This window comes from Piliocolobus tephrosceles, chromosome 7, assembly GCF_002776525.5.
Source record: "Piliocolobus tephrosceles isolate RC106 chromosome 7, ASM277652v3, whole genome shotgun sequence".
Lineage (NCBI taxonomy): Eukaryota > Metazoa > Chordata > Mammalia > Primates > Cercopithecidae > Piliocolobus > Piliocolobus tephrosceles.
Genome location: NC_045440.1, coordinates 36,552,418 through 36,577,050, shown reverse-complemented (window position 1 = coordinate 36,577,050; position 24,633 = coordinate 36,552,418). Strand labels below are relative to the sequence as shown.

At 42.0% G+C, this 24,633-nt stretch overlaps 1 protein-coding gene across 2 annotated transcripts in view; it reads right to left on the bottom strand.

Annotated features, from left to right (window-relative positions):
- BAG4 (BAG cochaperone 4) overlaps positions 1-24,633 on the bottom strand; it is a 36,600-nt gene that overhangs the window by 5,143 nt on the left and 6,824 nt on the right. The window contains exons 2-3 of one of the 2 annotated variants that reach the window (XM_023214550.2): positions 13,508-13,615; positions 815-1,069 (exon numbers count right to left, since the gene is read on the bottom strand). In XM_023214550.2, the coding sequence (XP_023070318.1) occupies positions 815-1,069; positions 13,508-13,615 (363 nt within the window). The remainder of the gene's footprint in view (positions 1-814; positions 1,070-13,507; positions 13,616-24,633) is intronic. The other variant, XM_023214551.1, reaches the window with a different exon arrangement.

The window sequence follows — 24,633 nt, the reverse complement described above, 5'->3', positions numbered from 1 at the left end:
CAAAAAAAAAAAAAAAAAAAAAAAAAAAAAAAAAAAAAAAAACTCAGAAGGAATAAGGCCTAAAAATTCAATGGATGAAGCCCAAGTCTGTCCCATAGACACTATAAACAAATAGACTCATGTACTATAAGGGAGCACAAATAAAGACATGTTAGAACTCCTCTTGAAGTAAACAGAGAAATAAACATAGTTATTCACAGAATATTAAAAAATATGAAACTAACAGGGCACTAAAAAAGGCTAAGATTTGCGTGGCACGGTGGCTCATGGCTGTAATCCCAGCACTTGGGGAGGCTGAGGCGGGCAGATCACAAGGTCAGGAGATCAAGACCATCCTGGCCAACATGGTGAAACCCTATCTCTACTAAAAATACAAAAATTAGCTGGGCGTGGTGGCGTGTGCTTGTAATCCCAGCTACTTGGGAGGCTGAGGCAGGAGAATCTCTTGAACCCAGGAGGTGGAGGTTACAGTGAGCCGAGATCATGCCACTGCACTCCAGCCTGGCGATAGAGCAAGACTCCGTCCCAAAATAAACAAAAAAAAGGCTAAGATAGGGAGACTTTCAAGCAGCAAATCTCTAAGATTACTTTCAGTATAAAAATGTATGATTATGAGATTATGACATCTAGGGTACCTTCAGCCAAAGTCCATATACTGCAATAGCTGCTACAGATAAGAAAGGCATCAATATAAAAGACTTCCCAATCTAGAAGTGTCTTATTAAATCAGCACTAGTATGAACAGATGCTCTTCCACTGTTTACAAGAGGCAGAGACTTTGAATTCATTTTTTTCCCAACAAAAAACAACTCACCTGTGAAGCCGGATATCCTGGAACCTGCCCCCTAAGAGGGGGTGCTTCAGTCTGACAGTCCTGCTGGGGATAGATCCAACGAGAGACTGGAGTTGGGCTGTTGCCAGATGAACGGTAAGTACTTGGAACTTCTGTGGAGTAACTGGTCTGAGTATAACCAGGTGCGTAATAAGCCCCTGAGTATGAGGCAGTATTTGCCCCAGGGCCTGGGGGGTATGTTGGACCATATGCTCCATTTGTATAAGAATTCAAACTCTGAAAAAAAGCAAGTTGAGAGAAAAAAAGATGAATTAGTAGAAGAGCTGAAATGCCCTAACTTAATGCCTAAACTTGAAAACTTTGAGAAGATGTTAATCACAAATGCAGGCCAGGCACAATGGCTCACGCCTGTAATCCCAGCACTTTAAGAGGCCAAAGTGGGAGAATTATTTGAGGTCAGGAGTTTCAGACCAGCCTGGGCAACATAGTGAGACCCTGTTTCTACAAAAATAAAATAAAATAATTAGAGACCCTGTTTCTACAAAAATAAAATAAAATAATTAGCCAGGCATCGCCAGGCACGGTGGCTGAAGCCTGTAATCCCAGCACTTTGGGAGGCCGAGGCAGGTGGATCACTTGAGGTCAGGAGTTCTAGACCAGCCTGGCCAAAATGGTGAAACCCCATCTCTACTAAAAATATAAAAATTAGCCGGGCGTGGTGGCAGGTGCCTGTAATCCCAGCTACTCGGGGGGCTGAGGCAGGAGAACCGCTTGAACCCGGGAGGCGGAGGTTGCAGTGAGCCAAGATTGCTCCACTGCACTCCAGCCTGGGGGACAAGAGTGAGACTTCGTCTCCAAAAACATAAAATTAGCCAGGCATCATGGCGCACATCTATGGTCCCAGCTACTCAGGAGGCTGAGGTGAGAGGATTGCTTGAGCCCAGGAGGTCAAGGCTGCAGTGAGTCATGGTTGTACCACTGCACTCCAGCCTAGGCAACAGAGTGAGACTCTGTCTCAAAAAGTATATGAAAACAAAAAAATTATTTAAAAGACTATAGAGACAGATCTAGCTCTGCCATAGGCTCTGTATTTAACCTCCCCTAACTTCAGTTTCTCCATCAGGAAAATGAAGATCATAAATGTATCTTTGAGGATTACTGTCAAAATTAAATAAGATGACATATATAAAAGGTTTAGCATAGTGTCTGGCACACAGTATGCTCAATAAATGGTAATTATTTGCATTATCACTGTTGTTAGTATTATCATGGCTGGGTCACGACATGAACCCAGACCTGACTCCAAAGTCCAGTTCTTTGTATTATACTATCACTCTGCATCCCAAATGATACCAACAACAAACTCCTCACATATTGCTCACTGTAGTTTTAAATAACCTATTCAGACTCTTATCCACACCCAGAATCCTCAGTTTAATAATCCAAATGAGATTCAAGCTAGGCAGGCATGCTGGCTCATGCCTGTAATCCCAGCACTTTAAAAGGCTGAGAAGGGAGGATCACTTTTTCTTTTTTTGAGATGGTGTCTCACTCTGTCGCCAGGCTGGGGTGCAGTGGCGAGATCTCAGCTCACTGCAACCTCCACCCCCCAGATTAAAGCGATTCTCCTGCCTTGGCCTCCCCAGTAGCTGGGATTACAGGCGTGCTGTAATTTTTGTACTTTTAGTAGAGACGCGGTTTCACCATCTTGGCCAGGCTGGTCTTAAACTCCTGACCTCATATCTACCTGCCTCAGCCTCCCAAAGTGCTGGGATTACAGGCATGAGCCACCGCGCCTGGCCTAGAAGGGAGGATCACTCCTGAGTTACAGACCAGCCTTGGGAACATAGTCAAACCCCATCTATTTTAAAAAAAAAAAAAAAAAGTAATTTTTTAAAAAAAGATTCAGGCTTAATGCTAAATTTAAATGATCACCTCAATGTTTTCTATTAATTTCTACTTTACCCTTTAGAAACAATGAAAACACAGAATCAAGTTCTCCTATTCTCATCTCTATCTCTAAGACTATATAATCTTTCCCACTTCAGGTACGGGGATACCCATGACCAAAGAATTCCATGCAGGATGAGGTGTAATAAACAGTCTGCAATGCATTCCCTGAGCAGAAGACCATGAACCACCACTTTGTTAAAACTACTAAGAGGCTGTTAAGGTCTTCGGGCATAAACAAAGAACTCCTTAATACATCATACACACAACTGGAGACTTAATAAAACATTATGTGACTTTTTGTACTGTTGTTCAACTTCTAGAAATCCTAAGGAAATGATTCATCTAGAGAAAAAGTTATAGACATGAAGTTCTTCATTGCAGTATTATTTACAATCACATAAAACTGTAAACTACCTAAACGTCCTATAATAATGGAATCTTTAAGTAGATTAAAGACTATTCATTGAAAAAACTGTATTCAGTCTTCAAATTTTACTGTTATGGCCAGGCGCAGGGACTCATGCCTGTAAAAATCCCAGCATTTTGGGAAGCCAAGGTGGGAGGATTGCTTGAGCCCAGGAGTCTGAGACCAGCCTGGGCAAACAGCAAGACCTCATCTCTACCAAAAAAAAAAAAAAAAAAATTAGCTGGGTGTATAGTCCTTAGATACATGGGAGCCTGAGGCAGGAGGATTGTTTGAGTCTAGGAGTTCAATGTTACAGTGAGCTATAATCAAGTCACTGTTCTCTAGCCTGGGTGACAGTAAGACCCTGTCTTCAACTAGCTAACTAAATATTTTACTGTTAGAATTGACCAGATATTTAATGATATTAAATAATTATTTTTAAGGTTTTTTTTTCCTTTTAAGTTTTAATAATGACATTGTGGTTATGTTTTTAAAACTTCCTTATATTTTAAAGAAACATACTTAGGTATTTATAAGTGATAAAATGATATCTGAAATTGCTTCAAAATACTCCAAGGAAATACTCCAGAATAAATACAAGATGGCCATGTACTGATACCCACTGAAACCAATAGATAGGTTCATGTTAGTTTAGTGTGCTATTCTCATTGCTTTTATGTGCTTTTGTTGTTTATTTTTTTTTCTTTTTCCCTTCTCACAGGTGTTGGTTTTGTTTTTTTGTTGTTGTTGTTTTTCTTTAAATAGAAATGAGATCACGCTATGTTGCCAGGTTAGTCCCAAACTTTTGGACTAAAGTGATTCTGGCACCTCAGCCTCCCAAAGTACTGGGATTATACCATGCCCGGCCATTACTTTTTTTTTTCTCCCCAAGACACCCAGGGTAGAATGCAGTGGCACAATCACGACTTCCTGCAGCCTCAAACTCCTGGGCTCAAGCAGTCCTCCCACTTAGCATCCTAAGTAGCTGGGACCACAGGCATGCACCACCATGACTGGCTAATTTTTGTAATTTTTGTAGAGACAGGATTTGGCCATGTTGCCTAGGCTTATCTGGAACCCCTGGGCTCAAGCAATCCACTCGCCTCAGCTTCCCAAAGTGCTGGGATTACAGGTGTGAGCCACCACACCTGGCCAGCCATTACTTTTGATGCTTGAAAATTTCCTTGATTCCTGGAATTACTTCCTGGTTTTGAGATGTCTTCATGAGTTCATAGCTTCTATTTCCCAAATAACCACTGTCCTGACAGATCACAAAGCTGTCACATGCATGTTTATAAAAGAACACAGAATCAGAAGATTATATAACAGTCTTGCAGTTGCTAGAGATGTTTGCTAAGGATGAGCTAAAGATCCTATTTCAGAAACATGGCAAAGTTTTTAAGTCTTCATCTGAAAAGCAGCTTGTGTGAAAGTTGCCAACGCCAAGATGGAGTCACCTACATCCGACCCAAAATGGATGGGGGAGGTCATGAAGGAGGGGATCTCATGCACACATGTCTGCAATAAGTATTATCACAAGGACTTTTTTTTTTGGAGACAGGGTCTCACTCTGTCACCCAGGCTAGAGTACAGTGGTACCATCGTAGCTCACTGCAGCCTAGATCTCCCAAGCTCAAGTTATCCTCCTGCCTCAGTCTCCCGAGTAGCTAGGACTATAGGTGTGAGCCACTGCACCCAGCCTATCACAGGGCTTTCTAAAAACTCGCAAGAAATCCCTGTAGATAAATGTATAATCCCCATGTGATGTTTCAACAGAAAATACACATGTGCTCACCTCAAAAAGGTGACACCTTTGGGTTCTTTTAAATCCAACAACTTGTATGTTGTATCTAAAAACACTTGCACATTATTACTGTTGCTTTTAAAAAGTTACTACTAAATTATAAGTTAATCTTTTTTGAACCTACACATGAATGTAATAAATACTTTTACCTAAGGGGGAAAATGTCATGAGAAAAAGCAATCTTTATCAGTAAGATCAATCAGTGAAATCTGAAAAATTAACATCAACTTATAATTCATGACTTTGAGGAGTTTTGTCTCCCTCTTACATTAACTATAAAACTACACATGCTACTCTCCAAACTGATCTATGATGCAATCTCAGTGAAAACCTCAGCTGCCTGGCCGGTTGCAGTGGCTCACGCCTGTAATCCCAGCACTTTGGGAGGCCAAGGCGGGCGGATCACCTGAAGTCCGGAGTTCGAGACCAGCCTGACCAACATGGAGAAACCCTGTTTGTACTAAAAATACAAAATTAGACAGGCGTGGTGGCGCATACCTGTAATCCCAGCTACTCCAGAGGCTGAAGCAGGAGAATGGCTTGAACCCGGGAGACACAGGTTGCTATGAGCCGAGATCGTGCCATTGCGCTCCAGCCTGGGCAACAAGAGTGAAACTCCGTCTCACCAAAAAAAAAAAAAAAAAAAAAAAGAAAATCTCAGCTACCTTTTTTGCATAAGTTGAAAAGCTGATCCTAAAATTCATATGAAAATGTGACTCAGAATAGCCAAAACCGTATGGAAGAAGACAAAGAAAAAAGATAGAGTCCATCTCTTTGGAGAGACTCACACTTACTGATTTCAAATTTTACTTCAGAGTCACAGTAATCAAAATAGTTTGGTATTGGCTTAAGGACAGACATATAGATTAATGGGGCAGAATTGAGACTCTGGAAATAAACCCTTACATGTATGATTTTTTTTTTTTTTTTTTTTTTTTTGAGACGGAGTCTCGCTCTGTCGCCCAGGCTGGAGTGCAGTGGCCCGATCTCAGCTCACTGCAAGCTCCGCCTCCCAGGTTTACGCCATTCTCCTGCCTCAGCCTCCGGAGTAGCTGGGACTACAGGCGCCCGCCATCTCGCCCGGCTAGTTTTTTGTATTTTTTAGTAGAGACGGGGTTTCACAGTGTTAGCCAGGATGGTCTCGATCTCCTGACCTCGTGATCCGCCCGTCTCGGCCTCCCAAAGTGCTGGGATTACAGGCTTGAGCCACCGCGCCCGGCCACATGTATGATTTTTAAGAAGGGTACCAAGACTGGGCACGGTGGCTCATGCCTGTAATTCCAGCACTTTGGGAGGCCAAGGCGAGTAGATCACTAGAGGTCAGGCAATCCAGATCAGCCTGTGCAACATGATAAAACACCGTCTCTACTAACAATACAAAAAAATTAGCCCGGCATGGTAGCAGGTGCCTGTAATCCTAGCCACTCGGGAGGCTGAGGCAAGAATCACTTGAACCCGGGAGGCAGAGGTTTCAGTGAGCGGAGATGGCGCCACTACACTCCATCTTGGGTGGCAGAGCAAGACTCTGTCTCAAAAAAAAAAAAAAAGGGTACCAAGATAATTCAGTGGAGAAAGCATAGTCTTTCAACAGATGATACTGAGACACAACTATCCACACGTAAAGCAGTGAACTTGGGCCTTATTTTGCACCATATTGCAAAAATTAACTCAAAATGAATCATAGACTAAATGTGAGAGCTAAAACTATAAAAAATTTTAAGAAAGAGGGCCGGGCGCTGGGCCTGTAATGCCAGCACTTTGGGAGGCTGAGGCAGGTGGATCACGAGGTCAGGAGATCGAGACCATCCTCGCTAACATGGTGAAACCCTGTACTAAATATACAAAAAATTAGCCAGGCATGGTGGTGGGCGCCTGTAGTCCCAGCTACACAGGAGGCTGAGGCAGGAGAATCACTTTAACCCGGGAGGTAGAGCTTGGAGTGAGTTGAGACTGTGCCACTGCACTCCAGCCTGGGTGACAGAGCGAGACACCATCTCAAAAAAAAAAGAAAGAAAGAAAGAAATCACAGGAGTAAATCTTTATGATCTTTAGTTAAAGTCTTCTTAGATAAGACATCAAAAGCAGGAGCAACAAAAGAATAGAAAAATTGCACTTCATCACAATTAAAAGCTTTTGTGCTTCAAAGGACACCATCAAGAGTGTGAAAAGCCAACCCAAAGAATGGAAGAAACTATTTGCAAATCATATACAGTCATGCACTGCATAACGACGTTTCAGTCAGCAGTGGACTGCATACATAACAGTGGTCCCACAGGATTATAATGGAGCTGAATAACTGTATTGCCTAGTAACAGTGTAGCTGTCATATGTGATAGCACAATGCATTACTCACCTGTTTATGGTGATGCTGGTGTAAACAAACTTGCTGTGTGCCAGTTGTATATAACACATACAATTATATGTAATACATAATACTTGACGACAATAATTGACTGTGTTACTGGTTTATGTATTTACTACATATTACACTTGTTACCATTTTCTTAGCGTGTACTCCTTCTACTTGTACATTTTTTAAAGGTTAGCCGTAAAACAGCCAGAAGGAGGTCCTTCAGGAGGTATTCCAGAACCAGGCATTATCATAAGAGATGACAGTTCCCATTCGTCTTACTGCCCCAAGATGAGGAGGTGAAAGAGAGTGATACTGATGATCCTGACCCTAGGTTGCCCTATGCTAATGTATGTTTGTGTCTTCCTTTTTAACAAAAACAGTTTTAAAAAAACAAAAACAGCCAGGTGTGGTGGCTCACGCCTTTAATCCCAGCACTTTGGGAGGCCAAGGAGGGTAGATCACGAGGTCAGGAAATCAAGACCATCCTGGCTAACATGGTGAAACCCCATCTCTACTGAAAATACCAAAAATTAGCCAGGTGTGGTGGCACGCACCTGTAGTCCCAGCTACTCGGGAGGCTGAGGCAGGAGAATTGCTTGAACCTGGGAGGCGGGGGTTGCAGTAAGCCAAGATTGCGCCACTGCACTGCAGCCTGGGCGACAGAGTAAGACTCTGTCTCAAAAACAAACACAAAAACAAAAAAAAAACTTAAAAACAGGAAAAAGCTTAATAGAATAAGGATATAAAGAAAGAAAACTTTTTTTTTTTTTTGAGACGTCTGTCACCCAGGTTGGAGTACAGTGGTGTGATCTCAGCTCATTGCAAGCTCTGCCTCCCGGGTTCAGGCCATTCTCCTGCCTCAGCCTCCTGAGTAGCTGGGACTACAGGCACCTGCCACCTCGCCCAGCTAATTTTTTGTATTTTTAGCAGAGACAGGATTTCACTGTATTAGCCAGTATGGTCTCGATCTCCTGACCTCATGATCTGCCCACCTTGGCCTCCCAAAGAGCTGGGATTACAGGCGTGGGCTACCGCGCCTAGCCCCCAGGAAACATTTTTGTACTGCTGTACAGTATGTTTGTATTTTAAGCTAAGTATTACTATAAAAGAGTCAAAGCTTTTTAAAATTTAAAAGTTTATAAGGCCCAGTGCAGTGGCTCACTCAGGTCAGTAATCCTGGCACTTTGGGGGGCTGAGGTGGACAGATCACCTGAGGTCAGGAGTTTGAGACCAGCCTGGCCAACATGATGAAACCCTGCCTCTACTAAAAATACAAAAATTAGCCAGGTGTGGTGGCACACGCCTGTAGTCCCAGCTACTAGGGAGGCTGAGGTGGGAGGATCACTTGAATCCAGGAGGTGGAGGTTGCAGTGAGCCAAGATCATGCCACTGCACTCCAGTCTGGGGGACAGACTGAGACCCTGTCTCAAAAAAAGAACTTAAAATAAAATAAAGTTTATAAAGTAAAATGTTAACAGTATTTATTGAAGAAAGAAAAGTATTGTTATACAAATTTATGGTAAATTAAAGGTACAATGTTTAAAAAGCCTACAATAGTGTACAGTAATATCCTAGACCTTCACATTCACTCACCACTTACTCACTGACTCACCCAGAACAACTTCCAGTCCTGCAAGTTCCATTCATGGCAAGTGCCCTGTACAGGTATAATATTTTGTTATCTTTTATCTGTATTTTTACTGTATCTTTTCTATGTTTAGATGTGTTTAGATACACCAATACTTACCATGGTGCTACAGTTGCTTATAGTATTCAGTGCAGTAACATGCTATACAGGTTTGTAGCCTAGAAGCCATAGGCTATACCATATAGCCTAGGTATATAGTAAGCTGTACCATCTAGGCTTGTGAAAGTACACTCTATGATGTTTGCACAATGACAAAATCACCTCTTGATGTATTTCTCAGAAAAATCCCCATTATTAAGCAATGCATGACTATATTTGATAAGAAACCTGTATCTAGAATATATAAAGAATGCTGAAAACTCAACAATAAAAAGACAACCCAATTTTAAAATGGTCAAAGAATCTTTTTTTTTTGAGACAGAGTCTTGCTCTGTCACCCAGACTGGAGTGCAACGGCGTGATCTCATCTCAGCTCACTGTAACCTCCGCCTCCTGGGTTCAAGCAATGCTCCTGCCTCAGCCTCCCAAGTAGCTGGGATTATAAGTACACGCCACCATGCCCAGCTAATTTTTGTATTTTTATTAGTGAAGGGGTTTCACCATGTTGCCCAGGCTGGTCTCAAACTCCAGACCTCAAGTGATCTGCCCACCTTAGCCTCCCAAAGTGCTGGGATTACAGGTGTAAGCCACCACATCAGGCCCAAAGAATCTGAATACACATTTCTCCAAATAAGATATACAAATGGCTAATAAGCACATGAAAAAATGCTCAAATCATTAATCATCAGAGAACTGCAAATCAAAACCACAATGAAATACCACTTTGCACGCACTAAGATGGCTATAATAATTTCTTTTTTTTTTGAGACAGAGTCTTGCTGTATCGCCCAGGCTGCAGTGCAGTGGCATAATCTCAGCTCACTGCAAGCTTCGCCTTCTGGGTTCATGCCATTCTCCTGCCTCAGCCTCCCAAGTAGCTGGGACTACAGGTGCCCGCCACCACGCCCAGCTAATTTTTTGTATTTTTAGTAGAGATGGGGTTTTACCATGTTAGCCAGGATGGTCTCGATCTCCTGACCTCGTGATCTGCCCGCCTCGGCCTCCCAAAGTGCTGGGATTACAGGCGTGAGCCACCATGCCCGGCCTATAATAATTTTTTTTAAAGGAAAATAAGTATTGGTAAGGATGTGGAGAAATCAGAGCCCTCATACATTGCTGATGGGAATATAAAATGGTGTAATCCCTTTGGAAAACCATTTGCCAGTTCCTCTAATTGATAAATATAGGGTTACTCTATGACCAAGCAATTCCATTTCTAGGTATAGACCCAAGATAACTAAAAACATATTTCCACATAAAAATTTGTACATGAAGGCTGTAGCAGCATCATTTATAATAGACAAAAAGAAAGACAACCCAAATATCTATCAATTGATGAAATTTGGTATATCCTGACAACATGGAGAAGGCTGAAAACATTACATAGTGACAGAAGCCAGAAACAAAAGGCCACATACTGTATGATTCCATACAAAATGTCTGGTTAGAAAAATCCTGAGAGATAAAAAGTAGATTACAGGTTGCCACAAGCTGAGGGGAGGGAGTAATGACATTTTAAGTGCAGGGTTTCTATTCGGGGTGATGACAGTGTTCCAGAATTAGACAGTGATGATGGGTAAACTTTGTGAATATACTAAAAACCAACTGCATTGTACACTTTGAAGGGTGGATTTTATAGTATGTGGCCAAACCACAACTATGTAACATTCAGCAATAACAATGTCTACTTCTCAATTTCAGTCACAGGGATGAGGCTGACACAAGTAAAATGAAAGTTTGTGGTAAGTACTAACATGATCTTTATTTTACATTCCATTATCTCTGATCAGCCTCATCCTAAAGTTCATATATACATGATCATTATAGGCTAGGCACACAGGATCACACCTGTAATCCCAGTGCTTTAAGAGGCCAATTTGAGAGGGTAGCTTGAGGCTAGGGGTTTGAAACCAGCCTAGGTAACACAGAAAGACCCTGTCTCTACAAAAAAACAAATGAACTAAAAAGACATGGTGATGTGCATCTGTAGTCCCAGCTACTCAGGAGGCTAAAGTGGGAAGATCACTTGAGGCCAGGAGGTCGGGGATGCAGTGAGGTGTCATCATCACACTGTACTCCAGCCTGGGATACAAAGCAAGACCCTGTCTCAAAAAAAACAAACAAAAGCCGGGTGCGGTGGCTCACGCCTGTAATTCCAGCACTTTTGGAAGGCTGAGACAGGCGTATCTGAGGTCAGGAGATCAAGACCATCCTGGCTAACACGGTGAAACCCCGTCTCTACTAAAATTACAAAAAATTAGCTGGGCATGGTGGGGGGCGCCTGTAGTCCCAGCTACTAGTGAGGCTGAGGCCAGAGAATAGCGTGAACCCGGGAGGCAGAGCTTGCAGTGAGCCGAGATCACATCACTGCACTCTAGCATGGGCAACAGAGCGAGACTCTGTCTCAGGGGAAAAAAAAAAAAAAAACAGAAATATGGCTAGATAAAAAAAATTATGGAAATATGCAAATATGACAATTACTCCTTTGTCAGTACAACCATTTTGAAAAGTAATTTGGCTGTATCTAATAAAAATGTACACAACCTGACCGAGTGTGGTGACTCATGCCTGTAATCCCAGCACTTTGGGAGGCCGAGGCGGGCGGACCACGAGGTCAGGAGTTCAAGACCAGCCTGGCTAACAGGGTGAAACCCCATCTCTACTAAAAATACAAAAATTAGCTGGGCATGGTGGTGGGCACCTGTAATCCCAGCTACTCGGGAGGCTGAGGCAGGAGAATCGTTTGAACCTGAGAGGCAGAGGTTGCAGTGAGCCGAGATCACGCCATTGCACTCCAGCCTGGGCGACAGGGCGAGACTCCATCTCAAAAAAAAAAAAAATGTACACACCTACAGCCGACAATTCCATACCCTAGGGAAATTTTTATCTCATATTTATATAACAGAAAGATGAAAACCAACGATAAGCAAAAGAAGCAAGCTGCAGCAGAGTGTTTGTTAGTATGAAATCACACATATCAAGTTTAAAAACATGTAAAATAAAAGTATATAAAGTTTATGGATACATAGGCAAGTGGTAAAGGCATAAAAACACAAATGGGATCATAAATACAACTCCAGGCCGAGCACGATAGCTCACGCTTGTAAACCCAGCACTTTGGGAGGCCAAGGTGGGTGGATCACTTGAGGTCAGGAGTTTGAGACCAGCCTGGCCAACATGGTGAAACCCTATCTCTACTAAAAATCCAAAAACTGGCTGGGCGTGGTGGCTCACGCCTATAATCCCAGCACTTTGAAAGGCCGAGGCAGGCAGATCACGAGGTTAAGACATCAAGACCATACTGGCCAACATGGTGAAACCCCATCTCTACTAAAAATACAAAAATTAGCTGGGCGTAGTGGTATGTGCCTATAGTCCCAGCTGCTCGGGAGGCTGAGGCAGGAGAATCACTTGAACCCAGGAGGCAGAGATTGCAGTGAGCCAAGATCACGCCACTGCACTACAGCCTGGTGACAGAGCAAGACTCCATCTCAAAAAAGAAATCAAAAAATTAGCTGGGTATGGTGGTGCGTGCCTGTAGTCCCAGCTACTTAGGAGGCTGAGGCAGGAGAATCGCTTGAACCTGTGAGGAGGAGGGTGCAGTGAGCTTAGATCACACCACTGCACTCCAGCCTGGGCGACAGAAAATGACCCTGTTTCAAATAACTAAAAAAATAAAATTTCAGTAAATGAAAAGAAGTATCATTGGATTTCAATTAGTATTTGGTTTACTTCTTTCTTAAAAATCTGAAACAAATGTGGCAAACAGAAATTGACAAATTAGAATGCTAGGTTTTTGGGTTTTTTTGTGTTTGCTTTTTGCTTTGAGACAGAGTCTTAATCTGTCGCCCAGGCTGGAGTGTAATGGTGTGATTTCAGCTCACTGCAACCTCCGCCTCCTGGGTTCAGGCGATTCTCCTGCCTCAGCCTCCCAAGTAGCTGGGAGTACAGGCGCCCACCACCACATCCAGCTAATTTTTGTATTTTTGGTAGAGATGGAATTTTCCCATGTTGGCTAGGCCGGTCTTAAACTACTGACCTCAGGTGATCTGCCCACCTCGGTCTCCCAAAGACCAAGGGATTACAGCTGTGAGCCACTGCATCCGACCCTGCATGCTAGATTTAAAATGTACATATTTTCTGTACTTTCTGTAAGCTTAAAATATTTTAAATTAAATGTCTGTAATAAGTCAAATTTTCAAAAATAAGTACATTTTATGTTTGCTGATTCTGGGTCCTGAAAAATAATTTATTATGCCTCAAGCTATAGGTATACTTGCCTACATATATCCTTATCTCTGAGCTAAAAACATTAAAATGAGATTGATGGAGCCCATTAAAGCAAAGAAAAAAAAACAAACACTCATCACTGCTCTGAAATCTGCACAGGTTTTGAAAATAAATCTATTCATTAAGAAAAAGTTCAGAAAGTCTCTGTTCTTAAACCATACCTGGCCTTGCAATTCTGGTCTTACAGGATATGTACTTGGGTAAGGAGCCCTAGATCTCGCAGAAGAATTCCAATAGTTAGAATTGTAGCTAGGATATGGTGGCTGCTCCTAAGAAAAAAAGAAAAATAAATTCACTCTTAATAACATTCATACATCATTTTAAGATAGATTGATAGAGGCAGGTTATAAGGATTAAAAAAAAAAAAAAGCAACAGACAAAAAAAAAGCAATAAGCTGGGCACAGTGGCACATGCTTCTTGTCCTGCTACTGCAGAGGCTGAGGTGGGTGGATCACTTGGCCTCAGGTGATTGAGTCTAGTCTGGTCAACAGAGACCCCGTCTCTTAAAAACAAAAAATAAAAGAAAAAAGGCTATTCTACTACAAAGACACATGCACACGTATGTTTATTGCGGCACTATTCACAATAGCAAAGACTTGGAATCAACCCAAATGTCCATCTGTGACAGACTGGATTAAGAAAATGTGGCACATATACACCATGGAATACTATGCAGCCATAAAAAAGGATGAGTTTGCGTCCTTTGTAGGGACATAGATGCAACTGGAAACCATCATTCTTAGCAAACTATCACAAGAAGAGAAAACCAAACACCGCATGTTCTCACTCATAGGTGGGAACTGAACAATGAGATCACTTGGACTCGGGAAGGGGAACATCACACACTGGGGCCTATCATGGGGAGGGGGGAGGGGGGAGGGATTGCATTGGGGAGTTATACCTGATATAAATGATGAATTGATGGGTGCTGACGAGTTGATGGGTGCAGCACACCAACATGGCACAAGTATACATATGTAACAAACCTGCACGTTATGCACATGTACCCTAGAACTTAAAGTATAATAAAAAAAAAAATAATAAAAAAATAAAAAAATTTAAAAAAAGAAAAAAGGCAATAGGACCCCACTATAAAACTACTCATTATTCAGTACATGGTAAATCAAATGCTCTGGGACAAAACAATTATTAGTAAAAAGCTGTTCTTATCTGTTTTGCTAATGACACCACACCAAATGCTATATAAAGGAATTCTACTACATCAAGATGATTAGCAAAATCAGAGACATTAGATCACCTCTATCCTTCTCCAATAACTAACCCTCATGACTACTAATTTAATTAGTGCAACAAAATGGTTCTTTGCTGTTGTTATATTTACCGATAACTTTGGAACACAAAGACATTACTACTAGAGTTTAGCTCAAGCACATACATCTTCAATCTCCAACTTCTTTGCCTTGACACACCCTAGTTTTTTCATATTCTGCTCTCTGCTACGGCTAAGCTTTCTGCTGGCAACCTCAGTGTCAGGCTTTGATGCAGAACATTTACCAATCCAAAGAGAAAATCTAGCTATGACAATAATTTCATCAGCCTTTCTCTCCAACTCAGAAAGTTAATGCAATGATTTGCAAAAAGTCAATAAACTTTGATAAAAGACTAAATAGACTCAAAACTTCTCAGAGCACTTATTATCTGATTTATTACATACATTATCCTATGAGTTATTTTGCTTTCAACTATACAGATTTAGGTTTTGTTTATTTTTTTAATTTTTTTTTTTTATTTTTGGAGACAGAGTTTCACTCTTGTTGCCCAGGCTGGAGTGCAATGGCACGATCTCGGCTCACTGCAACCTCCGCCTCCCAGGTAGGTTCAAGCAATTCTCCTGCCTCAGCCTCCCGAGTAGCTGGGATTTCAGGCGCCTGCCACCAAGCCCAGCTAATTTTTTGTACTTTTAGTAGAGACGAGATCTCACTATGTTGGCCAGGCTGGTCTTGAACTCCTGACCTCAGAAGATCCACCTGCCTAGGCCTCCCAAAGTGCTGGAATTATAGGCGTGAGCCACTGTGCCTGGCCCAAGTATCGTTTTAAGCTTGAACAGGACCTTCGACATTTTTTCTAAAACTTTGAATATGATTTCACAAAGAAATTCATTGGCAGCTGAAATAACTGAGAGATTATCACTATTAGCTTAACTGCACTACTTATCAGTTTCATAATACTTTGTTTTCAGTAATACTTTGAATTTTTTTCAGTAATCATAATTATCAACACTGTTGGTACTGTTATCTTGGTACTGTTACGGGGGTATTATAGTTGCAAATGAATACTTACATTGGTATTGTTGGGAATCAGTATTTTCATAATGGGACAGAGGAGACACAGATATAAGAACAATGAAACTTAAAACCTTATAATCCTTAATTTGAATTGTAAATATCAGTATGAATTCAAACTGTATTTTATCTTCTTAAAAAACCACCAACTTGGCCAGGCACAGTGGCTCACGCCTGTAATCCCACCACTTTGGGAGGCCTGACGCGGGTGGATCACCTTGAGACCAGCCTGGCCAACATGGTGAAACCCCATCTCTACTAAAAATACAAAAATTAGCTGGGTGTGGTGGCAGGTGTCTATAATCTCAGCTACTCAGGAGGCTGAGGCATGAGAATCACTTGAACCCAGGAGGCAGAAGTTACAGTGAGCCAAGATCACACCACTGCACTCCAGCCTGGGCCACAGAGTGGAGACTGTCTCAAAAAAAAAACCCACCAACTCAGGCTGGGCGCAGTGGCTCAATCTGTAATCCCAGCACTTTAGGTACCTGAGGCAAGAGGACTGCTTGAGGCCAGAGACCAGGAGTTCAAGACCAGCCTGGAAAATAATGAGACTCAGTCTCTACTAAAAATAAATAAATAAATAAATGTCAGGTGGGCATGATGATGGGTACCTATAGTGCCAGCTACTCAGGAAGCTGAGAGGTGAGAGGCAGAGGCAAAGTCCAGGAATTTAAGGTTATGGTGAGCTATGATCTATGACTGTGCCACTGCACTCCAGCCTGGGCAACAGAGTAAGACCCCATCTTTAAAAAGAAAAAACCAACCAACTTGATAACCACACACAGAATATAATTCAAATAATTCTTGAACAGTTTTCTGAATGGACATCCTTAGTGGTACATATTCTAAAGGCAAAAGAAATTTAAAAATATCTTAAACTCTTCAAATAATGTTACTAGTAGTGATATTACTATCTAAATTTTTAAACTTTCTTGTGTGTATTGTAGAATAGAATAAATACATACAGTAGTGTTATTGGGAACCGATACTGTCACAAGGACAAGGAAAGATAAAATATGGAATGGGGCAAGATGAGGAAAAACTGGGGGATAGTGAATGTGGTTGTGTCAATACAAACTCACATAAGTAAAAAACATAATTTGGCTGGGCGTGGCGGCTCACACTTGTAATCACAGCACTTTGGGAGGCCAAGGCAGGCGGATCACGAGGTCAGGAGATCGAGACCATCCTGGCTAACGCGGTGAAACCCCGTCTCTACTAAAAATACAAAAAATTAGCCGGGCATGGTCGCGGGCACCTATAGTCCCAGCTACTCGGGAGGCTGAGGCAGGAGAATGGCGCGAACCTGGGAGGTGGAGCTTGCAGTGAGCCTAGATCGTACCACTGCACTCCAGCCTGGGCAACAGAGGCAGACTCCATCTCAAAAAAACAAAACAAACAAAAAAGGTAATTTAACCTTTTATGCAAAACAAACAAATACGGCTGAAAGTGACAGTGTGCCAGTCCACACAAAGGATTTAGGAGTCGCTGCAAATTCCAGCAACCCTCTTAAATGTTCCCATGCCCTCCACAAGACCTACATTATCTCATGGGAGCTGTGTTTTCAACTGAAGTTCCAGGATGAGAAGACACACAGGTAGACCTAAACTGAACCTGAGGCCTAGAGAAGAACCACTAGAGTGGACTCACAGAACCTGAGCAAGAAATAAATGTTTATCATTATAAGCTACTAAAACCCTGGAATTGTTTCAGCATAGGAAAAGTCAATCAATGCAATAATGATCAAGTTGGTAACACAACCATAGAGAAAAAAGAATTACTTCAAATGACTTTTAGCTCACATTATATTTTAACTGTATGTCCTCAGTGGAATTTATTCTCTAAGGATAAGTTGAACCGCAAAGAAACCTAAACTGCATCCATTAGTTGTTACTCATAAAACTGGTATTCTTATTTTCAAGTTTTACTCACTACCATCCAATTCACCTATTTAAAGTATATAATTCAGGCCTGGCATGGTGGCTCACGTCTGTAATCCCAACACTTTGGGAGGCCAAGGTGGGTGGGCCACTTGAGGTCAGGAGTTCAAGACCAGCCTGGACCACATGGTGAAACCTCATCTCTAGTAAAATACAAAAATTAGCTGGGTGTGGTAGCAGGCACCTATAATCCCAGCTACTCAGGAGGCTGAGGCATGAGAATTGCTTGAACCCAGGAGGCAGAGGTTGTAGTGAACTGAGATTGCACTACTGCACTCCAGCCTAGGCGACAGGGGCAAGACTCCATCTCAAAAAAAAAAAAAAAAAAAATTAGCCAGGTATGGTGGCACACACCCGTAGTCCTAACTACTTGGGAGGCTGAGGCAGGAAAATTGCTTGAACCTGGGAGGCAGAGGTTGCAACGAGCCAAGATCGTGCCACTGCACTCTAGCCTGGGTGACACAGCAAGGCTCCCTCTCAAAAATAAATAAATGAATAAAAAGTAAACAAAGTCTATTTGGTCTGATATTAATGTAGCCACTCTGGCTTTCTCATAGTTGCCATTTGCATATTTATTTTATATATATATATATACATTTATATATATGTATTTGTGTGTGTGTATATAATTTTTAATTGATACATAAAAGTAGTACGTATTTTTGGGATACATGTGACATTTTGATACATGTATGTAAAGTGTAATGATCAAAACAGGGTAACTGGGATATCTGACACTCAAACATTTATCTTTTCTTTTTTTTTTTTTTTTTTTTTTTTTTTTTTGAGACGGAGTCTCGCTCTCTTGCCGGGGCTGGAGTGCAGTGGCCAGATCTCAGCTCACTGCAAGCTCCGCCTCCCGGGTTCACGCCATTCTCCTGCCTCAGCCTCCCGAGTAGCTGGGACTACAGGCGCCCGCCACCTCGCCCGGCTAGATTTTTGTATTTTTTAGTAGAGACGGGGTTTCACCGTGTTAGCCAGGATGGTCTTGATCTCCTGACCTCGTGATCCGCCCGTCTCGGCCTCCCAAAGTGCTGGGATTACAGGCTTGAGCCACCGTGCCCGGCCTCATTTATCTTTTCTTTATTGCATTATATTTATTTTTCCATCCATTTACTTTCAAACTATTTGTATCTTTAAACCTTAAGTGTGCCACCTTTAGACATCATATAATTGAATCTTGTTTTTTCTAAATCCAGTCTATCTTTTGACTCAATTGTTGAATCCATGTACATTTAATATTATTGATACAACTGGATTTACATGTTTTATTTTTACTTTTTGTCATCTACTTTTACTTTTTGTTTTTTATATGTCTCATGTGTTTTTGTCCTTTATTCCACCTTTACTGCTTTCTTTTGCATTAAGTGAATATTTTGAAATGCAGCATTATAACTTAATGATTATACATTTTTATACTTTTTTTTTCTTTAGAGGTTACTCTTGGGCTAACAATATACTTCTTTTTTTTTTTTTTTGAGACAGAGTCTCGCTCTGTCACCCAGGCTGGAGTGCAGTAGCACGATCTCGGCTCACTGTAAGCTCCGCCTCCCGGGTTCACGCCATTCTCTCAGCCTCCCGAGTAGCTGGGACTACAGGCGCCCACCACCACGCCCGGCTAATTTTTTTTTTCTGTATTTTTAGTAGAGACAAGGTTTCACCATGTTAGCCAGGATAGTCTTGATCTCCTGACCTCATCATCTGCCCACCTTGGCCTCCCAAAGTGCTGGGATTACGTGAGCCACCGCACCCAGCTGGGCTAACAATATACTTCTCATCAGAATCAGCTTCTGATTTATACTAACTTAATTCCAGTGAGATACAGGAATGTTATTCCTATATAAGTCTGTTCCTTTTCCCCTTTTTTGTGATTTTACTATTATCCACATTATGTCTACAAATGTTACAAACTCAACATTATATTGTTATACTTATTACTTTATATAATGTCTTTAAAAGAATCTGAGAGAAGAAAAGAGCATATTTGTATCTTTTGTTATATTAACCTTGTTATTAATCATTTCTGATATGTTGGTGTGTTCAATGGTGTCTGACATTTCTTCAACACATCAGTCTTTTTTTCTCCTTCAAATTGCATAATCTGTATTGATCTATCTTCAAATTCATGAATTATTTCTTCTGTCAGCTATAGCCTATTGAACTCCCCTAATTTTTCATTTTAGTTATTGTACTTTTCAACTCCAGGATTTCTATTTGGTTCTTTTTTAATATATAATTTCTATCTCTTTAATGATATTCCCTATTTGACGTGACATTATCACACACCTTTGCTTCTTTAATCATAGTTTTTCAGTTATTTGAACATATACAATGGCTACTTTGAAGTCTCTGTCTATTAAATGTGACATCTGGTCACTTTCACAATCGGTTTCTGTTACCTGCTTTTTTTCCAGTGTATGGGTCATACTTTCCTGTTTCTTTCCATAGCTCATAATTTTTTGTTGGAAACTAGACATTTTAGCAACTCTGAGTACTACTGTTCCCACCTTTTCCACCTCAGGCTTGTTACTGTCATTTGTTCATTTGTTTAGTAACTAGCTGGATTATTTTTGTAAAGTCTGTTTGCCCTCAAACTTCAAGTATGAAGTATGTGATATTGCTCGTTAGAAGGCACAGCCTTGGGGATGCCCACAGTCACCCTGGGTGACAAAGGTCTTTGCAAGACTTTCCTTGAGTGTATCTTTCCTTGACCACATCTAGTTGTTAAAGCTTCACTAATTTCCAGCTGATTGCTCTACTGGTTTTAATAACACCCTGGGGCATAAATTGCTCCACAGACTGAGTAGATCAAATTTGGGTCCCTCTAAAGGGACAGTTAGTTCCCAACGTCAGTGCTTGAGAATGGTTCTGATACCAAAGGCTCCTCCTAGCTTCTTCTTTTCCTGGTTCTCTCCAGCAAACTAGCTGGCCTACAGTTTATCCTACATCTCTAGTGAATTTAACCAGTCTCTTTCCTATTGCTTTGCACAACAACCTCCGCAGTTTTTTTGAGTTTCTCCATACTCTTGAGCTTCTCCACACTTTGTTCCTTTAGGAAAAGATTAAGAGCTACCTGTTTTACAGCCTATTTCTGCTTCCAGATAAAACATCTGAACCACTCTCTACAGCTAGAGTGGGGACAATGGTGTGTTTATCTGAATGGCATCCCTGCTTTACGAAGTGGAGTACCCAGTGGAAGTGAGGTTATAGACTTAGGTCTTCTCGGCTTGAAAAGCAAGGGTAAAGATGATCAGAGCCCCAGTAGTTTCAGCAGTGCCTTGCCCAAGGTCAAGTCTCCATCCTAGGAGTAGGGACTGGGTGAAAGAAAGGAACCACCACCAGTCAGCCACAATTACCTAGAATTTTGCCTCAATGACAGGCACTTGGGGCAAAATGAGAAATGTTGGTATGCTACTCCTCCTCCTAGGATGAAAACCTTCTGACTGAGGCAATGGGGTAGAATACATGAAGCTGGAGCCCTGTGTTCTTGGCTACACCCTCTAGAGTGAAGTTTCTATCTCACTAGCTGTAAAAAAGGAGGGATGGAGAAGGTTTTAGTTCAAATATCACAGACTCAAGGTTCTTCATGTTTCTTCATGGCCAGGCGCAGTGGCTCATGCCTATAATCCCAGCACTCTGGGAGGTCAAGGCAGGTGGATCACGAAGTCAGGAGTTCAACACCAACCTGACCAACATGGTGAAACCCTGTCTGTACTAAAAATACAAAAATTAGCTGGGCATGGTGACACACACCTGTAACCCCAGCTACTCAGGAGGCTGAGGCAAGAGAATCACTTGAATCCGGGAGGCGGAGGTTGCAGTGAGCCAAGATCGCCGAGATCACCAAGATGGCACCACTGCACTCCAGCCTGGGCGACAGAGCAAGACTCTGTCTAAAAATAAAAACTTAAAAAAAAGGTTTTCTTCATTTGCTCTATTCCCTAGGACCATTTCTAGAAACTGTAATTTGTTGTTTTTTAAAATTAATGTTCACCAGTTTCACTGGGAACTAGGTCCACAGAATTCTTCATGCTGTCATGCCAGAACTGGAACCTAGCATTATTTTGAATTTATTTTACACATTATTGTTAGATTGTGCAAATATTTGTAATTATTTTAAGTTAGGAATCAAGATTTTTTCATATAAAATACACAAAGAAGTTAAAATTTCTATAGTGTTAAATTTGAATTAATTTAAGTATGAACTCATTTATTTTTCTATTTTAAAATACTTATTTTATAATTCTGCCCTTTGGAAAGGTCTAGACACAATGACAACACAATAATAATTAGTATATAAGCCAGGTACCCAACTGTAATTTCTGTACCAAGTATTAAGGTATTGGTCCTTGTCCCTCAGGTCCAAACACAGCACTCTATTTCTTTTTTTGAGACAGAGTCTTGCTCTTGTTGCCCAGGCTGGAGTGCAGTGGTGCTCTCAGCTCAATGCAGTCTCCGCCTCCCAGGTTCAAGCCATTCTCCTGCCTCAGCCTCCGGAGTAGCTGGGATTACAGGCATGTACCACCACGCCCAGATAATTTTTGTATTTTTAGTAGAGATAGGGTTTCACCATGTTGGCCAGGATGGTCTTGATCTCCCGACCTCGTGATCCACCCGCCTCGGCCTCCCAAAGTGCTAGGATTACAGGCATGAGCCACTGCACCCGGCCACAAGCATGGCATTCTACACTTGGCTCTGTGATGCAAGGCTGGAAGTCTATAAACATTTCTCCCTCCCCAGCTTGCTTGCTTTCTGGTTCTGCCAACACAGTATGCTAGGCTAGAGGAGGAGACAGTGGACTTGCTTCTTCCTGTCTGTTTGCTGTTTCTGTCAGTGTCAGCCCTGCAATGCCATTCAACCTGTATGCAGCAGTCAGTCAACAACACTCTTCAAGCTGAACGCCCTCAGAGGTACCTGCACCAGGTAGGAGGCGCCACCTCCTGGCCACTCTTCCAAGTTTCCAGGTTCTTTTTATATTTCATGTCATGTCCTTTCATTTCATTTATTTCATTTCATTTCATTTGAGACAGGGTCTCACTCTGTCACCCAGGCTGGAGTGCAGTGGCACAATCACAGCTCACCACACCCTCGACCTCCTGGGCTCAGGTGATCCTCCCACCTCAGCCTCCTGAGTAGCTAGGAATACAGGAGCCCACTATCACCTGGCTAATTTTTGTTTTTTGTAGAGACAGGATTTTCTCATGTTGCCCAGGCTGGTCTTGAACTCCTGGGCTCAAGCAATCCACCTGCCTCAGTCTCCCAAAGGGCTAGGATTACAAGTGTAAGCCACTGCGCCCGGCCATTCTTCCAAGTTTCCTGGTTCTAATCACCCCAACCTCTTCCCTTTATTCCCCAGCCTTAGGAATTGTAGCTACTTCCTCCACTTACTATTTTTTGTTACTTCTGTGTTTTCTTTTTCCCTTTTGAGAACTCTAATAACCTATTTAGCTAATTTCCTAAATCAAATTCTAACTAGTGTGGTTTCTGTTTTCCTGCTCAGATCTTGACTTGACGGTTTCTAAATGTAATTCTCCACTTGGGAGAAAAATTCAACCAAGTTCTTAAGGAATGGCTGATTATGAGGCTTGGGACAAAATATATACAAAGCCTGAGACACCTTGTTGTATCAGAAATCAAGGAAGCTATTAAAAATCAATGGGTATGGCCGGGCGCGGTGGCTCAAGCCTGTAATCCCAGCACTTTGGGAGGCCGAGACGGGCGGATCACGAGGTCAGGAGATCGAGACCATCCTGGCTAACACGGTGAAACCCCGTCTCTACTAAAAATACAAAAAACTAACTGGGCGAGGTGGCGGCGCCTGTAGTCCCAGCTACTCGGGAGGCTGAGGCAGGAGAATGGCGTGAACCCGGGAGGCGGAGCTTGCAGTGAGCTGAGATCCAGCCACTGCACTCCAGCCGGGGCGACAGAGCAAGACTCCGTCTAAAAAAAAAAAAAAAAAAAAATCAATGGGTCATGCCAGGCACGGTGGCCCATGCCTGTAATCCCAGCACTTAGGGAGGCAGAGGCAGGAGTATAGCTTGAGCCCAGGAGATTGAGACCTCCCTAGGTGATATAGCAAGACCCCGTTCTCCACAAAAAGAAACAGAAAAAAAAATCAATGGGTTATGTCCAAAGGAATCAGAAGCCAAGAAAAAGGGACTTCCATTGACATAATATGGTATCATTTAAGCATCAAAAAGAACGACTGCTCTCTGCTGCTAAGGCTTCCAGTACAGATGCAAGGAAAAGTGTCCTTGCGCTTTCCGTCTGTCTGATTGTGGCAGCTGAGATTAGATAGAATACAAGGAAACTCTGGAATAACCTTGAAAACAGTGAAGAGCCTATTTTACTCTGAAGAACCTAACTTTTGAGTCAGCAGGAGAAGTTTTGGGAAATGGCCCCCACCACCCTTACCTGGTTGACTACACTTGTAAAAGCTTAAAGGTGACCGGGCACAGTGGCTCATGCCTTTAATCCCAGCACTTTGGGAGGCCGAGGCAGGTGGATCACGAGGTCAGGAGACTGAGACCATCCTGGCTCATACAGTGAAACCCCATCTCTACTAAAAATACAAAAAAAAAAATTAGCCAGGCGTGGTGGTGGGTGCCTGTGGTCCCAGCTACTCGGGAGGCTGAGCGGGAGAATGGCGTGAACCCAGGAGGCGGAGCTTGCAGTGAGCCGAGATCATGCCACTGCACTCCAGCCTGGGTGACAGGGCGAGCAAGACTCTGTCACTAAATAAATAAATAAATAAATAAAGCAAGCTTAAAGGTTACAGCTAATTAAAGGCAAGCCAGTGACTCTTTGGTCCATTTGGGAGGAGAAAAAAAAAAGACTGCAACTGACTGAAACACACTCAATATATTGAGTGTATGTGTGCATATATATGTTATATATGTTATACAAATGAGTTCATAATGCGACTTTAAAAAACGAAGGTGGGATTAAATGTTTAAAATGAGAAATACAATTCCTTTTCTGTAATTTTAACAGGCTTTAGGGATAGGTAAAAATTAAATCTTCTTAAATTCTTACCCTAG